Source organism: Gallus gallus, chromosome 3 (genome assembly GCF_016699485.2).
Source record: "Gallus gallus isolate bGalGal1 chromosome 3, bGalGal1.mat.broiler.GRCg7b, whole genome shotgun sequence".
Classification (NCBI taxonomy): Eukaryota; Metazoa; Chordata; class Aves; order Galliformes; family Phasianidae; genus Gallus; species Gallus gallus.
Genome location: NC_052534.1, coordinates 55,305,748 through 55,330,428, shown reverse-complemented (window position 1 = coordinate 55,330,428; position 24,681 = coordinate 55,305,748). Strand labels below are relative to the sequence as shown.

The window sequence follows — 24,681 nt, the reverse complement described above, 5'->3', positions numbered from 1 at the left end:
AGCACGAACTTATATATAAGGAAGGAGTTAAACAAGGACCAACTTCTGTCATAATTCTCCTCCTAGCATTAGAAAAGATACTGCAGCAATTATAGGTGATGTTGACTACAGAAATCTGAACAAGAAAATAGAATAGAACCATAATAAAATACACTACAGAGCTCCATACAGAATCAGTGCAGAACTGGAAGCTTACATGATCATGCCCAGTAAGGGGTGCTCTAACAATGCCCACTTCAGCTCAGTGGCTAAGGTTTCCTTAGTGATAGTACTATGAAAATCATGAGGTCACTTAAGGTAAAATAAATTTTACACTAACAATTTGGCAGAATGAAAGGCAGAGCAATGATTATTTCTTTTTGCAGTGCCTTTTGTAAGATAGTTCTAGTGCAAATGTTTTGTTGTTTGAAAAAAATTACAAAAATTAATTAACATGGAAATACTGCCAACAAACAGTTCAAACTAACCAAGCAAGTCCCACTTATTTCTGTCTCTCAGAAATAAAAAATTAAAATACCAACGTGTCCTGTAATACAACTGGTTTAGCAAGCCTGGCAGTTTAAAAGAAATGTGGAAATTGCCATAATATTCTCCAGAGATAAATAAGCAGAAAATGAGCATGAGGGGAATACAGCACATGTATCTCAGGACCAAAGAAGAATGTAAAAGACCCATAATTATGCCCAAAGCAATGGAATTTCTCCTGATGTGACATTCAGATATGTGTTAAATCTTGTCTGAGTTCAATTTCAAGCAAAAGAAATCTACATCCATCAACATTTTACTAAATCATTTTTCAGAACTGACGTAAAACCACCAGTAAGATGGCTCTGAACACATTGACAAGGAAAATCTAGAGTGGCAAAAATATCTTCAATTCATGCTAAAGAAACACAATGCTTTCACAAAAACACAGATCCAGTGTGACAGGTATAGAGATTCTGCAAAAAAATAAATAATACTTACCGTCTCTTGCTCGAGCAGACAACTGCTTCCTCCTCTTTCTCCCAGTGCAGTTAGATGGTCATCACTCTAGAAGATGAAATATCATAACACAGTATTAAAGGTTATTGATAAACTACAATTTTATACTTCTTACATATGTCATGCCTACTCTAAAAAAAAATCTGCAGTAAAAATGTTTTTTTAAAAAAAGAAAAAGCAGAAGTGATGTTGAGCAATCCAGAGTAATATTGGCTATGCAGATACTTATAGAACTTATAAAGCTCTTCAAACGTGCATGTCGCACTAAGGACAACATGTGGGAGGACAGAGGATGATTATACAGTCTAAGCTTGTCTGCACTGCAAATATTACAGTAGATGTTTAAGAAATTGTTGCAGTGAACTTTACCTCTGAACTGGTATGCAAAAGATTTCACTTTCACATAAGGAAGAATTTCAGGCTGGTTTTAATAACCAATACTTAAACATTCAGTTCTAATACCTCCATCTTTGCTACTTAACTCTTCAGGCTTCCAGTAAAGCCACAGGAATACTACTGTATATATAAGGCAATCATTAGGATGTGCCAGTACCTACAAAACTTGGTTTCTATTAAAAAAAATCCAACAAAAAAACCCCAAACAAACAAACAAACAAAAAAAACAACAAAAAAAGAGCTCTTCATTTGCAAGAAAATATAAAATAGAAATACAGTGAAAACTAGCAGGAAAAAAAAAAATAGAACAATGGAAGAGATGGAAGTTCTTTGCCTAATTTTTTCCACTGGCCTATTTTCACAAAGGGGAAACCAGTTTCCCCTAGATTTTGCATGCATCAAAGGATACTAACTACAATGTGGAACAGAAATATTACATAGTAATAAAAATATTTTAGAAGAGAAGAATCAAATGTGAGTAATGTGAAGTACACAACATCTCCACCCATAACAGATTGTGCCACACTGCAAACAACACTGAAATTTGAGAATTTCTACCCAACTTACTTCTTTTATTTTCTATTTCTTAATTTGGTTGATCCAAGGAACATCACTATTACAATCTTCAGCAGAGTAAATAGCATTCTCTGTGACAGAGATTCTTGCCCTTACAGATTGTTTTCTTAACTTTACTAAGCTTATCACATAGGGGAAATAAATTCTTCATGCTCCTGAAAATTAAGGTTCCATCTCGTCTCCAGGCATCATCACCATAGTTACATACACACACAATGCATACCGACGAATGCAATACAGAAATGAACAGTTGCACTCAGTTCTTAAAACTTACGAAAACATCTAAACCTACCACCCAGAGCTCTGAATAATTATGTGTGTACACAAAGGAAAACACACACACACAAAAAAGTGACTGATTTGATAAGCAAATTTTGAGCAAAGAACAGTGGAAGCACAGTTCAGAGTATGAGGCATGATCAATGGTCTACTGGTAGCTAGCAGTGCCTTAGGTTTCAGCTATTTCTCATTTTTCACTGTCAAGGTTAAGAGAACTGTGTAGGCAATGTGCTTAGCCTGTGGGATGGGAGTGCCTCCTGTTGCTCAAAAATGATTCATCAGAATTATTAGCAGTATTATTTAGGTATCTAGTTCAGGTACTCACATTGCCCCATTGTTGTGTCTCAATCTGTCTCTCTCTTTTTAATAAAATATTTATGCGCTCTCAAGCACTCAACATAAGAAGACCTTGAAGAGAGCGAGCTGTTTGGAAATAACAATCTGAAATCCATGAGTCATCCTGAGACTATGCTGAATGTTCTCAGATACTGCGTTAAACTTCTAAGGCAACAACAATCCAGAGAGTTTCTTCTAAGAGAGGCCCAGGGAGCAGGGCCCAGCTGCCCCTAACCGCACTGGCAGTCCCGGTGGCAGCTGGCTGCTGCACCAGCCGGGAAATTGCTGTGGCCGCTTACCACAGGCGTGCCAACCCTGCACGGTACCAGAGCTGGCTCTGCAGTGCCATGCTGTTCATCAAATATTGCCAACCATCCAGGTACTCTGCAGCAAGAAAAACCTGGTGCAAACAACTGCGTTTTCAGTTTAAGAATGTTATTTTTTTAGTGCTGTGTCACAAGATTAAGCTACATTTTCAGGATTACAGTAAAGCAACAGGCATACTGAAGCGTGTGAATACATTGTTCTTAGAATTAGTGTCTTCTTTTTTAATGCAAGATGGAAGCTAATTAATTCTTCTCTTCCATCCAAACAGATGTGAGGCCTACAGATAAGTTCTTAGGAGCTGCTCTTAAAGTGAGCAGACCATCTGTGAGGAAAAAAAAAGCCTTCCATGTCACATTGATTTGGCTCAAACAAAACTGCAAGGAGCTTTCAGCATAAGGAACATCCTCAGACAAAGACAAATGAATCCAGCTCCAGACCATGGAACACAGTATTGGTTATCCATAATAGGCCCACGTGGATAACTTAGAATCTAAGAAACACAGAACACGTTTTAAGAACTAATAATAAGAGAGCATTGCAGGTAAGAGTAAACTGGTAAGTGAATTGCCATATCAAGTGTCACTGGTAACAGCACTAATTCAAATGTTTATGGCTTCTCCATAACTGGGTACTTTCAGTGATTGTGGTAATGGAGGTTTTGCTTTTATTCAGATATAAGGTGGCCAGGAAGATTTGGGCATCAGATAGTGTTCATAGCCTTATGAGAAGCAGCTCTGAGTAACAACAAGTGATGTGTTATCACTGCCTTTTCTGTAAAACAAAAAAAATAAAAATCAGCACTTTATTTCTACCATATTTGAAATATATTCCAAATACAAAAAATTTCAAAATTTCAAGAAAAAAATCATGGAAAATCTTAAAGTCTACTGGTGGTTTCATATGCTTCTTCCTTATACGCAAACAAATTCTCTACTGTCAGAATAAACACAAAAATCAAGGTACACCTCTAACTAGTCATTAACTCCTATTAACTCAATTTGAAAAGTAAACTTGTCTAAGACCAGTCTTAGGCATACACTACACAAACGGAGAACATGATGACTGCAAATCCAGGGCCCAAGCCACCCTCTGCCCTGTTCCTGTTGGAAGGACTGACACAGTGACATGAAGGAGGACAACAACGCTTTCTTGGATGCTACACAGTGCCACTGCTTCTCTCCACCTCCCACACCTGTTCTCTGTGAGGGTGTAAGAGAAGCTGGGGTGCTCCTCATGCAGACACTCCAGCAAGGACACTGCGAATCAATGTCAAAGCTGTCTGGTCAACAGATAGGTCAACCTCAAAGCTTAACAGCCAAAGTTCTGAGACTGGCTTAAAAACCTGATAACATTTAAAGCATTTTTAAAATTTACAGAGTCAATCAGAACATTTAGTTACTGTATTTTTTTCACTTTTCCTTATAAAGTCGAGGGTTAGAAATTGACTCAATCCTTTTCTTCCTTAAGAACATCATGCAAACTCTTTCCTCCAGTAACTGAAGTTCTAAATGAAATACTATATAAGATGAGACTTAACATAAAATAATTGAATATTGTTAGCAATGTCACATTTTTGTTCATGTTCTCTGGTCCAACTAATTGTCAACACACTCAGCTAAGGACACTTAACTGCACAAATTTAGTCTACAGGAAACAGAATGACAAGGACGGTATTAATAGCTAAATTAAAATGATTCTACAAGCATTAACTGCTAAGAATAATGTACTCTTCTGTGGTCTTAATCAATCTGTCTGCTGTCATAAAACTACTGTAAAGTTACTTCCTTAGGCTTCAGATGACTACATTCCTTATTTGATTACAGCTCTTCAATATTTAATGAGCATGGGAATCTATAATCTGCCCAGAGGAAAAAAAAAAAAAAAAAAGGAAGAAAAACAACCTGTGCCAGGTTGCTCTTTATTGAAACCTGCAATGTACAAACAGAAAACAGAAATGCAAACACAGCTGCTGCAGTAGAGCCCACAGGGCTAGAAAAATAAAAAAGAGAGAAAATAAAAAAGAAAAGAAAAGAAAAAAGGATCAATTCAGATGTACAGAGAATACTCAAGCTCCTGAAGTTATTCAAAAGCTGTTTTGCCATTTGTTAATATTTTATTTGCTTGATTAAAACAACTTGGTTTAATTGTACTTGCAACACATACATATTTCTGCTTATTATTATTTATACACCAGAAAATGTAACAAAAATACTCAAATCCTTAATCTAACCCTCAGAAAAAAGAAAATATTTAAAATTAGCTGCTATTTATTATTTAGTTGATCTTCCATTTGTTTATAAACCTTTCTGTAACACAGAACACTAAAATACTAACTGGAAAAGGAATGCATACTTATTTGTAAAAATTATATGAGGGTTAAAAAGTTGCAAGTGTGTAAACAATAACCATTTAGTCAACAACAACAACAAAAAAAAAAACAGCGATGTAAAACTGCACTTTCAAAATTTCTTGGTGAATCCAACGTGTCTTATGAGCCCAGAATATTAAATCATGGCATTCTATACATGAGGGGAGGGAGCATTAACATCTGCGTACAACAGGCCCAAGTCTTCTAGAGCCTTGTGTAATTTCAACCCAGAACAGAGCTCACTCTTCCATCACTAGCCCCTCTATGCTTAATCCAGGTTAATGAAGTATATAGTTGGAATTAATGTCATTACAGATTCTGTTGTTTTTTATTACAGTGATTAGGAAATGAGAAATATAAGAAAGGGAAAAATTACTGTAAGTGTTCAACAAGTCTTAGAGAGAAGCCATTAAATTAACAGGATAGTTGTAATGTCATTTGTTACAATAGGTGAAATACTAGCAAACAGTAAAAACAGAGGCTTTAATTTCAAGTTCTTGCTCCATTTTTCTGTAATTACTGATGCCTACAATCTTACTAAGAATCAGTAATACAGGGCTGTGATTTTAGCTTATTTATTTCTAAAAAAAAAAAAAAAGATTAAAAAAAGGTTTAATTTACAGATCTTTCTCAGTCAGCTACCTGCAAAAAAACCCTTATTTGCCTATACAGAGATTTGCTTGAAGATACTTTTTTTGTGAATAAGGGCAGGATAAAAAGAAAACCTCTCTACAATGAGAACTTGTGAATAATGACATTTTATAGTTAGACATCAATTTAAAAAAAAATGCAAAGATAGAATTCCTTACCATCTGTATTCTGCCCAATAGCGTTCGGCTAAGAGGATTTCCTACTGGGCTGAAACACCCTGCGAAAAGAAAAGGCTGTGAATTTTTTGCTTGTTATCCTCTTCCCCAGAATAAATCATTTTATTTTAATATCATTATGTTAGCAGGATATGTTTGACAAAATTCTAATGAAAAGCAGCAGCATCTTTCAATCACAACTATGCATCCTTCAGTCAGGAACAGTTGGAGGGTGTATTTAACTAACAGACCTGACACAAGGTTAACTAATCCAATATTTCCATTCAAATGATTTGGGGAAATAGCTTGAGCTATGTCCACATGCCACCTCGTGCTCAGAGCTGACGCTATTATCTAGCCTGTATTGCTTCTCTCTTCACTGAATTTCCAAGGAATGCACACAAAGTTTTCCAACAGATCACAAAAACTCTCAAAGGAATTACTTCCTTATTTTATCTGAAAGAATAAGTATGCCTATTCAGTAGTTCTCTTTGATCATCTGAGTTCCTATCACAACACATCTTGCTGTTTATTTTATTCACTCTCTATACAGTGCATTTGAACAAGCACTTGTAAATTCTTTTCTTTTCAAACTATTATGTTAACTACTAAGCCAAGAGAAATCCTTTCATCATTTGTGGATTTTTCTTTTTTGTTATTGGTCTCCTCAGCTGTATACTTAAGAAAACATCTTAAAAAGACACAAAAATCTGAAAATTGTTGAACATGACAATGAAAAACGCTACTGCTTCACTGGAGAATGATTTCTCTTTTCTTAAGAATAGAGAGGCCAGACAACACAGAGTTAACCTCACTGCATTTTCTCTACGACACAAGATTTGGAACAAGATTTGTTTTCAAATGGGAATAAATTATGAGAATTCATTTTCATTTACCACTCCAAATCCTATTCTTGAGGAGCTAAGTATTTGAATAAATAGGATTTTTTCAGATTCAGGTTCCCATGCACTGGCAGAAGTCCATGGGGAAGCCCGCACAACTTCTCTTACTGTATACTTTTTGAAGCCTAGTGGTTTAGACTTTCACAGGAGATCTGTTCATAAATGCTTAATCATTAAGATATTGAGATATTTCTAAATATAATCAAAGCTGCAAGTTCAAACAATCAGAGTTAAACCATGCTCCTGCAGATCTTCTGCATGTTAATAATCTTTTACTTATGGGAAATCCTAAGTACAATAATTAACTTTTCAATTTTGTATATAAATTAAAAACATTATCTTAATTGTTTCAAAAAATTGTGTATAAATTCTGAAATAGTTTATTCTGAAAGACTTGCCTTGATTTTTTTACTTCAGTATTTGCATTACTTTATGGAAGAGGAATAGAGATGAGAATAGAAAACGTTTTCTGAATTCAACACACACTCAAAGATGACAGACCTCATGTTTTCTTTTCTTCAAATAAGTTACTCCTCAAAACATTTGTTCAGCACTAAAACCAAAGGTCAGTGCTTCTACTAATGCTGCAATCTACAAAGTCGATATTCACAAAGTCCAACAGTTATAAGACATGCCTCTACAGAGATGACACTGCAAGTTAGTAGATAAAGCACTGCATACAGGTGTCGTACCAACTATTGGATTAAAAGCAATCAGAACTCAAGACTAATAAAACATCTGCAAGAGAAAAATATGTCCTTTTTTTTTTTCCTCTACACAATTGTTTTATCTATGCTAAGGTAAGAGTTGAAAAAAACATGATCAAATCAACTGTTTATTTGATTTTTTTTTTTTTAATATGTAATCAGTAGCACTGATTACTTTCTTCAAAAATGCAGTAAGTTGGAGTTCTTCAGGAGTATGTGAGTGCTCCTATGGGTCTCTATATGCAGCTACTTATCGGGTGAAGATTTAATTGGAGAATATTTGTTCAACCATAAAGCCTGAATAAAGGCAGCGCAAACCTGAAACCTGCTCTGCTGCAAGCACTGGAAGAGACAGATTTGAAACTTAAAGACATCAGGAGCGTTGCAGTGAGTTGTAGTAGCTAGCTCTGGTTCTGACTTAGCATTTCTCACAAGCCGCCTTCTTCCAAGACAAGCAGGAAATTCTTATTACTTCATCTGAGGTGCAAACACTAACCAGAGCAGAGTACATCCAGTTTGAAGTGTTCTATGGCTCATAGAGCCAATGTTGTTTTTGTTTGTACTGATCATGATTTGGTTACTCCAGGCTATTCTTCAGTATCATCCTTCAGCTGTTTTCAGTTATCAAGCATTCCTTTATTAGCCCTCACACTGGTGACAATGACATTTAGAAACAACAGTAGAAACCTCCCTCATCCATGAAATAAGGTCCATTCAGCAAGCAAAGAAATATCCATCCCTTCTTTCTCAAAAGATGCAGTAGATTTTTGAAGCAATTTTTCACAGCTATTGGCTTAACATGGTTCCATGCTGCATGAAGTGTGTAAATGACACTGAGCAGGTGTGACTAACAGCCTCAGCAGTGGTTGCTTCAGTTCTCTCTGATCCTAGATGTGCAAACTTTGAACTACTGCAGTGAGGTAGTGAAACTGAGGCCAGGATTGCAGAAGACCATTTGCATTTCATCCAAAAATGATGTCTTTGGAACACCATGACCTGCTGAGTCTCCCACCTAGAGCAAGTCAGAGAAAGGTCATGCCTGGGAAAACCATCCCCTCAGGTTATTCTGGGCTGCCTTATCTTACATATGCTTCAGAACCTCTAATGGAGAAGCACTTCTACTGATTCAAAGGATTTTTGAACTCTCCAACAAACATCCCTCTAAACAGCCTCTCCTATCTTCACCTTCAAAACCCTGTACATCTCAAGAAGTTAATCTTCTCCATGAAAGCATTAGCATTAACATTTGAATTACTGTATTTCCTATTACCTTGTACTGATTCTCCAGTGGTCTCTTTGATATGGAATTTTACATGAGAAGAATATTTTTCTAGGAGAACCAATCACTGATGTCTAAGCGGGACGTTATATGCCTTAAAATGATTGGTGCCATTGCTTTTTACCATATGACCAGGATTTCCACACTGACACAATTTAACTGCTTTTATTGCTTTGTAAATCCAAGTAGTATGCACTGATGTTACGTAAATGCTGATGGAATTGAAATCTTCTGAGAAACAGAGCCTGCTTCCCATGAGGAGTCTGAAAATATATTAGCTTCCTGTACTATTTGAGCAATGAATTGAAAGTGCATCTTTTGTCATTTGGTCTTTTCTGGCAGTACAATCTCTGCCAGTATAATTGAGACTAAAGAGAAAAGACATAAACCAGGTAGTTGTCCTCATATCCAAAATGTACGTCTGCGCTACTAGATCCCCAGCTTCATTATGTGCTTTCACTGAAAGAAAAAACATTAATCCCTGCTCTAGATAAGCACAGTGTGAACTGATAAAATTCCAAATAGTTGGGCTGAAATACACAGTTCAGCGCCACACAGATCAGATCTATAAAGTTTATATGAGGAAGTAACCTCTATGTCACAGCAATGATAATAGCAACAATGCCACAAAGAAGCAGTAGCAATTAATTGAGAACACTTCCTATTAAATAGCATTTTAAATGCATAATAGCATTATGCATTTTAAATTAACAAGAGAGTCAGGAGGGGGGGAAAATTCTCAGTAGTCATATGATCACACTAGCACCCTATTGAAGCATCTATAACCACCTAATATTAAATATTTATAGGAAAATTTCTGTTTTAATAGAGACTAGGAGAGTGCTCATCACAGAATTCATGCCTTTTATTCACTTTCTGAAAGAATTCTTTTTCTCCCTTCACGAAATTCACTTGATAAACTCTCACTGTTAGTTACTAAAGGTATTTTTGCATGATAAAACTGCTGTAACTCCCATCTCACGGAAACTACAGTCAGGGAAATCAACTGAAGGTGAAGCATGGAAAGTTCTCAGAAAACCACTGAACAACATCACCGAGCAAATAACTGAAGATAGTATTCAGACTCATTCCTGCGATGAACCCTCTGAAGCATATGGAGAAAAAATAAATTACACTGAAGTTTACATTAATTAATAATTTCTTTTAAAAGGAAAAAAAACAAACCCAAAAACTCTGTAAGACCTAAGGACATGAAAATAACATGAAAATAAACTATGCTTCTAGGAAACAGTATTTCTTATTGCAGACATACATCTTGTAACTTATATTGTGGCCTCTTGCAACATAGCATAGTTAAAATATACCCAAGCAAACAATTCATATAAGTTGAATATGCATGTATCAGCTCAGCCCATTTTCCTATCCACCTTTTGTGGCTTTAGAACTGTCTTCAGTAAATAGGATTAAGTTTTCAGCAGAGTCACTTACTCAAAACCATGAATTCTCTGTCAAGAATGTATTCTAGTATGCATTGTAATCTCTAATTCACATTTCATAGGACAGCTTTTTGGTTTCTTTGTTCTTAAAGTAGAAGTTTTTAGGGCAGTATAACTCCTTTCCGGGATTTTTCAAGTGAGGCGTTATATAACCATTTTGTAATGGCATAAATATATATTTATTTTCCCTCAAAGGGTTTTATTCTCACAATAATTATGCTTTAACAGATCAAACAGTATTCATTAAATAATTGTTTATATATTGGGTAAGAAACTGTTTCTCTGTACTTACGCACAAGATCACAAACACTTTCAAAACCCAATGCAAACATTTTCAGATGCAATACACATAATATTAAATGAATGGGTGTACGCTTTTGTTTTACCACCAAAACAGACATTTTACTAATACCCAACGCTGCAGATGAGAACCCACTTCAAATTCACACCACTTACTCTAAATCTTATGGTCCTGACTGAGTGGAAAAAGGATAGGACCAAAGTGCGTTGCAAAATTTTTCTAAGTTTAATCTGTACCATAGCTTTAAAAAGTACTACAGAACACAGTCCACTGAAACTATAGAACAATAAAACTAATTTCTAACTAATAAAACTAATAAAAGTTGCTCCTTGTCTTATTCTAAAGGAAATTTAGCAGCCTTTCTAAAACACTGTTCTCCTTGCTACTAGTATGAGGCCAAAGGAAACGGTTAATTTTCTTCAGAGTCTGTATCATGCTCATCACTTAAAACACACTGTTCTCACATGCCATGTTTAAGTGTACATACTGAAGAGTTAGGATGGCATAACTACTGAATGCAAAAGACTTCTGCAAACACTCACATGGTTCTTGAAATGTTTTCAGCAAGCTTGCAGAACTCTACCTGACAACAGGTAAGCCCACGCTGTTACCAGCCCCTCCTTGTATTTTCCCCACTTATTTCTTCTTACAGAGTAATTGTACCATCTCCTCAATTTAGCACTCATTTTCTAAATGAGATTCCAATTTGTTGCCTGGATCTACTCACTTAAAAACAATGCACAAAATCAAAAGGACAAATAAAATTCCTCTGATTATTCCCTTACTTTCTATAAACCTCATTTACTTTATCCTTCAGATGTGAGAACCTTTCTTCACTTTATACTCTTCAAAAAAAAAAAAAAAAGAGAAAGAAATTTCAGCTTTACTGCTGCCAAATGTTGCTGCTCCAGGTAAGGCAGGAGACTGATCCAGGTGGCAGTGACAAAACAAATAAACAAACAACAACAACAACAACAAAAAGCCAAAAGAGCTGTGCTGTTAAATGGCAGAGAATAATATTTGTTTGTTTTCTTTCCCCATTCCCATTAGTACTACAAAAACTCACAGACTAACAAAATAAAAGTAACATGGGAACATAGATCAGTAGGTCAGGCTGGGGCTGCCACATAAAATACAAAACTATACAGAAAATTCTGAACAGAAGGATATAAGCTTTCCATTTAAAAGTATGTAATATTGACCTCTTTACCAATAATTTACTAAATGCTGCTCTTAAAAACAGTTATCTAGAAAACTAACCCTGGAGAGTTACACAATTCAGTACTATGCAGTTCTATGCATACTGCTACTGTTTCTTTCACACCAGCATGTGATTTTCCAGCAGATGCCCCAGCTTGAGACATAAAGAGAAGCTTGGCTTCTCAAACCATGAGTCAGTCATGTTTCTTCACAACCACGCAAGACAACTAGTCTAATATGCTTCAACACAGTAACTTTCCTATTCAAGGACTGATACAGTTACCTATGGTTACTACATCTGGTTGTCTGATTCCCCAGCCCAAATGACCAACTATGCCCTTGCAAGCAGAGCTAAGTCAGTGCTAGATCAGTGGGATGGAGCAAGACTTTTATTCACACCTGTAGATCCTCAAAGAGATATCTTCACTGCAACACCAGTTAATTCCAACCTTCATATAAGAGATCTCAGAATCAGACAGCACCAACATGAAAAACACTACGCTTCTGGCAGTGCCATATCCCACAAAGATAATTACACCTACCATCAGCCAAAGGAATGCATAGAGATAACTCATGCAAGGTTAGCCACCATTTTCACTTCTGGTTCAAGGTGTACAAGGACACAAACGTGTAAGCATTCTGCATCTTGGAATAATCCTCCAAAAGGAACTATGGAGACAGACTGTCAATGGCTTTGAGGAGAATACTGTTTCCATATACACACATTCATCCTGTACTTAGACATAATGAACAGGCAGGATTTGGCCCCTATTTACAAAAGGTATAATGAAGTAAAAGCTATTGCATCACAAAAACAATAAAAAAATCCAACTTTTTAATTAGAGATTAAAATCAAATACATTTAGGAGCCTACACACCCACCTAATTATTTCTGAGTAATCTTATCAAATCATCATCTCACATTTTTCTTGCAAATGTTAAGTTTCTACAGTACCATATATAAACAACTCAAGTAGTAGCACGTGTTCTAAGCATTCTTTTGAAGTAAAGAACATATATTGAATTCATGCTAATCAGGAATGTGCTAATTTATAACAACCTCTAACGTTACATCATAATGGCATTAGATAGAATTGAAAAAATAAATAGGGGGTATAGTATGCTGTTGTTTCTTTCTACAACAGAGAGAATGGAAAATGACTCTACAACAAACATTAATAAGCCTGTATAGATAAAATCAGCATTCTGAAATCAGATTGGCAATATTATTTACAAGTTCTAGATAGCAGATAAAAAAGATGCAAGGAAAACACAGACTGCGTGACACATAGTTTGGATTAACAAGGGTTATTTTTCTAACAGATATCCTCAAAGGGTTATTATTCTTTTTGCTAAGCTCGTCAGAACTATTTAAAAGCAAAAAAAAGCTAGATTAAATTTGAAAAGGAAACTTGTTTTGTATTGCATTAAGCAAAGCTCGTGATGTTACCCTTCGGAAAAGTATGTTCAAGAAACAGAAAAACTGCAGTCCTCTAGGATTGTGAGTGCACAGCAATGAAGAAGTAGCCCTCACATTGGTGTCTGGTAGAATTCTTGCTTCTGTTATGCTGTATCACTTTACCTTTCTTGAATCATAGAATTGCTCAGGTTGGAAAAGACCTTTAAGATCATCAAGTCCAACCACAGCCTAACCATACTAGCCTAACTCTAACAATCCTCTGCTAAATCATGTCCCTGAGCAGACAGGAAATAGAGGTTCAGAGAAAATAGAGAAATTCAAAGGAAATAGAGCTCTTAAGGAAAATTTATTGTTTACCTAAAATATGTTATGACAGTCATGATTTGACACAGAATTCAACTGTATCTGCAGCTCCAAAATTTGAGTATCTGCTGACCTCAGAAGGTCTTTTGGTGTCTTCAGGAAACATACTTGACCAGAGATAAAAGACAAAGAAAATTAAGCAAGAAAACAGAGTAATTTACTTTGCATGGTTCCCCTCACAACCGAAATTCAGCAATGGCCAGTTAATTACATCACCCTTCCTCTCTCTCTCTCTCTTTTTTCTTTTTTGACTAATATCATCAGCAGTTAAGATCGCTTCTGACTGGGGCCTCATATCATATCTCCAGTAATCCAAAATTCACACAAAAGCAGCATCAAAGCTTTCATATTCATCAATAAGAGAAATGGCATATTTTGATGTCTGAATACTCAAGGACAGGGAATTCTTCTCCATATCTTATTATGAAAGTAACCCATTGCTATACATTGTGCATTATTAAAGATATCTGGATTTCTTTAAAACTGACTTCACTAACTGCTACAAAAAAAGTTTATTGATTTGAAAAGATCAAACAACCAGGGAGAACATAGAAAACCATCTACTAGCATTGTAAAAGTTCGGGACTGTGAAAGCATATACCTTAACAGGCTTGTTCACATAAAAATACACAGCTGTTAGATCTTCCTAGATGGCTTCTCCACATTTGCACATGCCAAATTATCAGCTCCAACACTGGTGATACAGACAATTCCAGACACACCTTGTTCTCTTTGCAGGATTCTTGGAACTTACGTTGAAAAGGATTTGTTTTTGGTAAGAAGAAATGATGATTTACAGGAAGATCCTTAATTCAAACCACAAATTCAATCGCTGAAGATCCTTTGCATATACGATTAGGTAAAATGATGGATGAGTCCCTTATGCACCATAGCACATGGATAACAATTTTCTGTTAAAATGTTGCTAGCAAGGTACACATGATATGATATGTTAAATGCCCATTACACGGGCACTACACTTCAGACTCTCCAAGAAAAAGTAGCATAATTACACTTCTTATGGTTCAGCTTTTAGTACAGAAGTCGTCAAATTTGAAGCATCTAGAAAGGAGCTGCAAAATATTTTAAGACTGAGCAGATGAACACAAAAGCTGAAAAAGTTACCCCAAATTTATCTATATGTAGTTCAAAACAAAAATTCTGAAGTAAAAACTAAGGGGACCAAGTCCCACTTATGAGTTGAAAGACGGGGAAGGAACATCTGCAACCTGTTCTTTCCTTTGAGTGTGCCTTAAGGTGACAGAAAACTCCAAAATAAAAGGTTTGAAAAAGTGATATGCTGAGTTTTAAGGTGATTCTGTCACCTCATTTGAAGTAAACAAGCAGTCAGTCATTGTTCCTTACAACCTCCAGTGAGCAAGAAAGCAAGCCAACAGTGAGGAAACAAGGCCTGGTGAAACTCTCACTTCATCTGGATCAAAGCAGCATGTTGAGGCCAGCTCTGTAAATATTACCAAGTCACAAAGCTGTGTGACGATAGCAAGGTATAAGTTACCCACTCATACAGGCCTTCACTTCTCTGTATGCTTTCTTCATGTTTCCTCAGCAACCATCCTCTACCATCAGTTTCTACAGACTGACAGAACTGGTACCAAGCTATAATGAGCTATCTTGGTCCCAGAAACAACACCTAAATCGCAGACTGTAGTACAGTCCACAGATCCCCCAAAATTAATTTGAAAGGCACTGTATTAAAAGAATTAGTCACTTGAGGGAAGTCGGTTCTGACTGAACCTGGTTTTCAGCAATGAGGTTAAACAAGCTGCACCTGAATCCACAAAAGTTCTGTTGTTTCAAACAGATAAAAAAATCTACAAAATTAACAAAGTGTATTTAAAATAGCCAAAGAAGTATGTATGCAAACAAAGGATGAATAACGCATCTTAAAAACAAGGTCATTTTTAAGAATACTTGTTTTTTCTCACTTGTCAAAACAGAGAATGAAATCAAGAGACCCAGGTCCCCTCTGGGGGAGATGCCTGTCTCCTGTACACCATGGGCACTACTGTGTCTTCTGCACAGTCCTTCCAGCTCCTCCAGAAATGATAGGAACAGAAGGACTGGAGTAATACAAAGAAGGATTTTCAATTTGATCAGTTCATTCATGCATGCTTATTGCTACACACATAGCAACTTTGCTGACACAAACTTTCTTCTGGACAGAGTTGATATTCTACTGCAACAGCTCTTGGGCAGAAGTGTTTCCACCTCTAAAAACAGCTACAATTCCATTTAAGCATGCACTTTGTCAACATGTGCCTGAATAGTTCAAAACATACAGACAAGCTCAGACTGAAAACAGTTAACAAGACCTCTCTACTTAGGAATTAATTAGATCTGGTTGTTTTAGGATCCATATAATTGAGAAAGTAAGGGCACACTCAGGCCAAATCACTTTTGGCAGAGTCTTTTCCACAGTACTACGTCACACCCTGATTTTGCAATCTATACCTGCTGCTGCCAAACAGAGAGTAATGCTTCATTTAATCCACACCCTTGTATAATTTGGCTGAGAGCACTTCCTTTACCCTGAAGGCACAGCAGTAATTACCTTAACATACACCAATTTCAAGTAAATATAAATGGTGTTCTTTAGATAAAGATTTTGGAATCTTCAAAGATTGCTGTTATTGTGCTATGTGTTTAGTGTAATTTTTAGTGAAATATTTTAATTAACTTGCCTAGAAGAAACATGAAAAAGAACATATAATAAAGGAACATGTGTATCTTTGATCTTAGTATAAACAATTCTTGCAAGTTTAACTAGAAAATACAAACTCTTCTGACATTTATAACATCTTATCAATCAGATAGAGGAAACTGAATAACCAGCCTTTTAAAACTGAAGAACTAGATTGTCATTAATGTTAATGGTTTTGTCTCTGTGTCTTTGCTACACTGTTGGAACATTTTTGTGGTTTGATGAATCTATTTATACATCTTTTGTTTTCAAATTACAAAAAGATTTTTACTATTCAGTTTATAAACGTAAGCACTCAGCTCTTTTATTTTAAATTAAGGTCCTGTATTAGTGCCTTGGGCCAAAACTCTGACACTGGCAACTGATAGTTGAGGCACAGCATGAGGGGGCTGCAGAGCTCTGTGAAGTTCCTTTCCCTGCAGAATTTCCTGAGCAGCCTGTGAGCCATGGTGAAGATGTGGCTCTGTCCTGGTACTCCTGAATTTTAAAAATAACCTTCTCTTACTCTGTTCTCTTTAATATCTTGTCCCTAAATGCAAGGTGAGAGATAAGAGCACATTAAAACGAACCATTTTCCCCATGGGAACTCCCGTTCAAATTAACATGTAGACATACATAATAAACATTTTAGACTTAATGTTCTGCTTTGTTTTTACCTGGCTTCAGTGTAGATATCTCAGTTCACATTTGCTGAAAATCTGATGTGTGCATTTAGCTGGCACTTTGTCTCTACTCAGTTCTTATCTTCTTTTGAGAATAAAGAGAAATTCTAGCAATTGAATCCAAAACTATGCAGTGCCCTACAATTAAAATACAGCCTTGTATTGAATTTAAAGACATTATCTTTGCTTATTAGGAGAAAACAACAACAACAAAAAAGGCAAAAATCTAGATACTAAAATAAGATTTATTCATTTAAGTGCTAGTTTTCTGTTCTTTCTCATATTAGTTATTTTCATCCATTGTGTTTGTGTATTTAAAGTGATGTTATGATCATTCCATGGTGAAAAGGAAGCTTGCAGCTCTCTCTCTGAAGTACTAAGAATAAATAGGAAAAGATAAAAAAAATCAGACCACCAGGGGGAAAAATACTAAGACTTTAGTGTAAGTTTAATACATTTCTTTCTTTTCTTAAACATTCTCTACTTCCCTTTTGTAAATATTCTAATGTATAAAAAAATCAAAAATATTTTCCATCATTATCTGTTTGTTCCTCCTAGCATCTTGCATTACATTCAAACCCTTTGAAATAGAAATGGTTCAGTAACCCCACTATGAGGTATGTATTTGGAAGTCTTCACCACAGAATGATGCTGCCATGATTTTAAGACGCAGAACTGAAGAGAAGGATCTCAAAGCAACTCAAAATTTCTTTGACTCGATCTTGGACATTATGGCAAACTGCTATACCATTTCCATAGCTCCAACCTGTACAACCCTGTAGGCTTAAGCACTTTTCCCCACACAGTGAATCTAAATGAATCTTTGCAGTGAACTAATATGGCAGTACACACTGAAGTTTAACAGGGAATGCGTACACCCAGTTTTTTTCAAGACAAAATTGTGAGTTCTTTGTTCAGCTTTACCTTCTCCACAGTAAGTCTTCTATACACATTTAAACTATTTCTTTTTTTTAAAAAAAGAGCTTTTATTCCTAATATAAAATCTGTTAAAATACAGTACTAACAGTAATCTTAAGATATTAAAAAAAGAAAAAAAATACATATTCAGTGATGCCCATGCCATTCAATTTGTTTGCACGAATCAGGTCCCTGTCAACAGAACCCTCTTAAATGGCACTTCTACTAGCACTCTCACTAAGCAGAAATGGCCCGCCAGGGCCAATTATATAACTTCTGTACAGCAGTGTGGGAAGGCCTGAAATGCTTGCTACTGGCTGTACTGCATGCTTTCTCTTAGTCATCTTCTGTCTGTTAACCAGCACTTTCAGTTCTCTTTAAAAATGCCACCAAACTCTGTTCAAACATTATCAGAGATAAACTACAAATACTGCATTGCATGTTGTACAGGGACAACACGATATACATACTCACAATCTTCTATTCGTATGCATTCTCTCACCTCTATAATATCTCTTCAGTCTCTTTAGGTTTATTTACTACTGTTTATTTTCACATTAGAGAAGTAAGCTACTCTAAGAGTAAAACTGAATTCACTGTTCATTTGATACATTTTCAATGATTGTTTCTATAAGTCTTTTTTTCCCTGATAGTTTCTTCCTCAGAGATGCAAAGAGTAAGGCCACACTGTACCTGCTTTCTATATACATCCCTACTTCACAGAATTATGTTTTAAGTTAGAAAAATATTCCCCAAAACAACAGTAAATCATTAGAGTCTCCAGGCACTGTAATGGTAGTACTGAACCATAGAATGGCCTGGGTTGAAAAGGACCACAATGATCATCTGGTTTCAACCCCCCTGCTATGTGCAGGGTCGCCAACCACCAGACCAGGCTGCCCAGAGCCACATCCAGCCTGGCCTTGAATGCCTCCAGGGATGGGGCATCCACAACCTCCTTGGACACATGTTATAGTGTTGGGAAGCAAATATAAAACATTAAAATTAAAAAAAATGTGATACTAACATACCTATGAGGATATAACTTGACAATTCAGTGGCTCCACAAAGATGTGATTTGGTTACTTGATGTACTTTATTTATAATCTACTTCTACAAAAGTGTATGTTAAAAGTCTTTAGTTGACGCATAAATATTTTTTCATGTCCAAGGCAGAAATTTACTGTCTGGTTGCAACTGAAAAGATGAATTTTGAACAGTCTATCAAATACAATGGAGGACTTAAATGCAAAGTCAGTTTTGCTTACATCTTTAGAGAATGAGAAAGACTACTTTGAAGCTTTCACTTCATATAGGTGGAAAACACCTTTGACTGTCAGTTGTGTTAATGGAGAGAAAATTCCTAATTATTCTCAACCTTGCCAAAGCATTTTTTTGTTTTTTGAGATTTTTTCAAGATACAAGAACCATCACGTTACTAGCACATAATGTAATTAATTTTTAAGAGCAAGTTTAATTAACTAGTTTTTGAAGTCAAATTTTTAGTGAAAGGATCTATGCAATACTTAGAGTTGAGTTTCAGTCTACCACATAGTTAACAATTAGGGTCACCGCTAATTAGAATTACCTATAACATAAAATTTATTTCAGAAAACAGGCCCTGAACACAGTGAGAGTTGCTGAAGAGACACTGTTGAAAACAGCCATAAAATGCAAGCCAGTTCTCTCACGGTATGCCACACATCCGCAAACCATGTCTTTGTGTGTAGGAAAGCGTCTCCACCGTCCAAAGATGATTAAAATATTAAGGAGGCAAGGCAAATAAAAACAGTGGAGATTTTAATGTCAGTAAACTGATAATTGAAAGCTAGAGCTTTTGCAACTTCCAACTTGTTCCATCAAAAGGGTAAAATTAACCTGTCTCGTGATGTTTTAACCCCAGCTCACATTCCCTATGAGTGGGTGAACAATACAAAGCTTGGTGAATTTTGCTTCACAATGATAGGAAGAACTGACATTCAAGGATCAAAAAGTGATATCACTATGAACACTTGGCTGCCACAAGACAATTATTCCTGTGGTAGCTTTTCCAACACCTGCTTCTGTACTCAGCACTGGTGATGCCGCATCTCAAGTGTTACACTCAGTTTTGGGCCCCTCACTACAGGAAAAACATTAAGGCACTGGAGGAGCATGTCCAAAGAAGAGCAACACAGCTAGTGAATGGTCTGGAGCACAAGTCTTACGGAGAGTGGCTGAGGGGACTGGGATTGATTAGTCTGGAGAAGAGAAGGCTCAGAGGAGGCTTTATTGCTCTCTACAACTGCCTGATGACAAGGAAGGGGTTGGTCTCTACTGGATATAACAAGATTTAAAACTCGGGAAAGATGTGCAGTATTACAGCTATTGCTTATAAATCACAAAGTTAAATTATCAGTTCTTCCACCGTTTCTACATAACAGAAGACCTAGACAGTGGTTATGTTAAAAGAATAAAGTGCTGCATATATCCAGGCTACTATACTGTCCATGTCTCAAGATGTAACTGCAATATTAATAGAACAAGAACATATAGCAGGAATATAGTTAAAGAGACTGCTAACAGGACTTTACACATGCTACCTTTATGGATTCCACTGTAATGGGGATTCTGCAATTTGTTTTGAGAAGCATTACATACACAGCAAAAAGGTGACAGGGAAGTGTGAAGAGAAGAGAGTAACAGCCAGCATAATCCTCAGGAAGAGGCAAACATCCACTAGATAAAAGTGAGGGGTTCCTGTATTACAGGCAGTTAGTGATGCCATATTATTTTATGATAAGAAAATAGTGCATATGTACATTAAAAAAAAAAAAACAAAAAAAAAACATTTTCTGCTTCCAGTACATTTCATAAATAAGTAGATCTGGTTTAGTGTATACCACGTCATGTTCAAAAGTGAAACTAAACTGGCAGTTCATAGCTAAAACCACACTTAATAACAAATGGGGAAAGATTAACTAGGTGAGTAGAGCTTTCTCCTGCAGTTCAACGAAGACAATTCTGTCACATTAGTTGAACTTGAAAGTCTCCAAAATGACGGATAAAAATTATTTAGGATTTGTTCAAATTTTCTTACAGGAAATCTATTTCATTCGTGTGCCATTTCATGGTCTTTTTCCCTTAGAAAACTTCATTTTCTTACTGCTTTAACTGACTGAAGAAAGACCATTAAAATGTACCTCTGTTTACTATACTTCTACTCCATAATTAACACTCCATATCTGAAGATATTGTTGTGGTATTAGTCATCTTCTGCAACAACTATATTGGAAGCACACAAACACCTCAGCACGTATCTGTGTTTGAGCATGCTCTTTAAGAAGTCTCCATCAACACGTCCGTCTGTGCTCCTGCAAGCTTCAAGAGACTGCTTTGAGCAATATTAAATATACATATTTGAAACAAAGTATATGTTCAAGTCCTTAAGAGGACTAGCCCACTTATTGCAACCACTTATTTTAACAAGTAACAACACAGTAAGTACAAGACAGAATAGGTATCCTGTTTCTGTAAGGTTTTCATATGGTAGAAACAATAAGCACTCACTCTGAAATACAAGGGTATTATTATGGCTCTAACAGATCTTTCCTTAAAGAAGAAAAAAAATGAAGAACTTAATTGGTAGTTAGCCATTTGTGCTGAAGCTAAGAGTGATTGCAAGATTGGTTCATCTTCTGGTACATGTTAAGGACTCATTCTTAATAAATACGTAATGTAATCCAAACATGATTCGCAAAGAAAATGATCTCTCTTTAGGAGATAATTCTATATAATTATAGGTACCACTGCTGTCTGTACTATCAGCATTTTAAATCTCTTCTACCTTTCTCCAGTTCACCATTCCACAGACTTTTTTGCTTTTCTCAAAGATACAAAACCAAAACCACTTGGGAACTAGGATTCCACTGTGGTAAATAAGCACCACAAAAATGTGCAGGTTCATTGCTTATATTTTTCCTCAAAATCTTTGGACACAAGATGTTTTAGAAAAAAGAAAACCTATTAATCATAGACAAAATACAACTGCAAACAGACTACTGAGCAGTACTGCTCCTAAATAAACTACTTTTCTTATTGCTGTTTTCCTACATTATTATGTACGTTTTTAGAAGTATGATTTCACCGTTTTGCAGTGCTTGTGTTCAAGATACGTTAAACAAAATGTTAAACTAAGAAAAGTTGGCAATCACACACTGTTCTAGCAACTTATAATTAGCATTAATAAATAAATGTAAAACTTAAAGAAAAATAATATTATTAGAGAACAAATACAGTAGGAGATTGTATTACACTGCACTTCATTATGAACAATATCACTGTAGCAGATCTACAAGAAACTCTGTATGTGTGGTATGCCTGGAATTGTCTCAAATACATGCAAGATAAAACCATTGTCATGACAATAGACAAACAGCTCAAAGATCTGGTTGGAGGAGGGATCATGGTGGAGACAGGATGGCCTCATTCTGGCCCAAATTCCTATGTTCAAGGAGGACAGAGTGACCAACTGATAATAACTGTGGACCCTACAAATCTAGCAGGTATACAAGAATTCCCAAGAGAAGTTCAGGTGAGCTTCTGGACGAGCATTCTCACAGACAAAGGAACAGCACTGGCTGTATCAACACTGGTACCTGGACCAGGGGTCTCTTTCTCAGTCCATCTCTTTCTCCCTCTTTCTCCTTTTTTCCCCCCATCTTTTAAGGTTGCTAAGTTATGCAAGGCTCTATAAAGTTGCATAGTTTAGCTGCACAGCTCAGATAAACAGAATTGTAAGAGTGCCAATACTTTTAAGATAAATTAATTGTGGAGATTCTTGTTAAAACTGATGATTGTGTTTGGACTCTGAGTGCTGCTTCACCTTAATCTAACTGAGGGGATTTGCAAATCTGGTCACACATCTCTCCCTTCATGGGTGGGATATCACATTTAACAAACTGGCCACTCCCTGAAAGAATTACAAAGCATTACAAAGATAGAAAAAAAAAATCACAGATATTTTGACCCATTCACTAGAGAGAGTAATCATATAAAGAAAGAAACATACCGCTTTTACCTGAGAAAGAATACAGAGGATTCAATGGAGTGCTCAAAGTGTTCGGCAGACTTAGTTTGGAGTGTGGTGACAGCGATGATGGAGCAGGAAGCAAGAGATTTGAGCTTGTCTGTAATAGGAAAGACAAATCAGAAACCGAAGTGTAATTTCCTGGGTTACTTGATGCAACATCAAATAGAGAAATAATTACTCATTCTAAAGTATTATTAAAATATAGGAAGAAATAGAAGACAAGCAGATGGCAAATAGCAATTTCCATGGGTACATTTTTTGAACATTTAGTTGTGGAAGAAGTATTGACAGATCTACAAATCAAATCGCATTCTATCAGACACATAAATTCTCAAGTAGTGAAAAGTGTAAAAAAAAGTCTGAATTATCATCTTGTTGCATCTTAGTGCATAAAAATTAAATGGCAGTTATATATGGTTATAAACTGCAATATGTAAAATAACTTCTCACTTTTCAGTACTCAAACAATGTAACACCTAAGAAAATATTACATAATATTAGTCTGACATGAAAAAATGTCTTAAATTGATCCTAACACCAAAATTATTTCTTCAAGTCAATACAGCATACTTTGTCCAAAATACCAAACACACCCTTCAAGTAAGCTACACAAAAAAATACCTGTAGTCATAATTTCCATAATAGCAAAGATAATGTAGTTAAAATTTGATTTGCTGTGGAGTTTCCTGGCATACACAAAGCTAGTACAATGCATAAACCTTTCCCAAACTTTACTCGATACATTATCCCATAGAGTCTATGCAAAATACATGACAATCAGAGGTTTTCACATAATCAAATCAAGAATTTCACTATTTGTTAAATGTTTTATCTAGCTTCCTTTGGTAAACTGGCCAAAGGGGAGGGAAAATAGATCTTAAAATACTTGTAACTTTCCCCCTCAAAACAGATTTGAATACTAAAATTTTGGGGAAAGTTATTTTACATTAAAAAAAAAAAAAAAAAAAAAACCTTACTGTTAACCCTTTCAAAAATCATGCCCATTTCACAATCTAGTATGGTCACTTACTGCAACTAAAACCCTACTTTCAGGGACGCACTTTCTTGGGCTTTGGTAATCTTTAATCAGACCTTAAACTTCATTTGGGGGCCAAAATATCACAGGGACATTTTTCAAATTTTCAATCTATTGGCTTTTAAATTCTATTTAAACAAATGGAGACAGCTAGTACAAAGAGAGTCAGTGGCTTACTTCTAGAAACACAATAATTTGTGTAAGTACTATTTCTGTCATATAATAAACAGTTCAAAGTGTTTCAATAAAGCAGAGTATTTGGCCATTGGCAGGTGTTCTGGGTTGAAGGTAATACAGCACCACTAATGCACGATGAGTAACCTGACTGAGACATGGAGGATACCTGTTATCTCTTCTGCATTATTACACAAGACCTTAATCTAACTATATTTGGATATTATGTAGTAAAATGGATTTAACTCTACTGAAAGAAGCACCTGATAAAAACTGTACCCTCTCAGCAATCGCATACAATTCTGAGGACTACATACCAGAACTGGACAGAAAGAGAATCCTTAGAGTTGGAAGGGACCTTTAAAGGCCATCTAGTCCAACTCCCCTCCAATGAACA

At 35.9% G+C, this 24,681-nt stretch overlaps 1 protein-coding gene across 6 annotated transcripts in view; it reads right to left on the bottom strand.

Annotated features, from left to right (window-relative positions):
- AHI1 (Abelson helper integration site 1) overlaps positions 1–24,681 on the bottom strand; it is an 87,925-nt gene that overhangs the window by 19,536 nt on the left and 43,708 nt on the right. For all 6 annotated transcript variants that reach the window (XM_040698416.2, XM_040698418.2, XM_040698417.2 and 3 more), the window contains 3 exons: positions 23,054–23,171; positions 6,076–6,134; positions 967–1,032 (listed from right to left, as the gene is read on the bottom strand). In XM_040698416.2, coding sequence (XP_040554350.1) covers positions 967–1,032; positions 6,076–6,134; positions 23,054–23,171 — 243 coding nt within the window. The remainder of the gene's footprint in view (positions 1–966; positions 1,033–6,075; positions 6,135–23,053; positions 23,172–24,681) is intronic.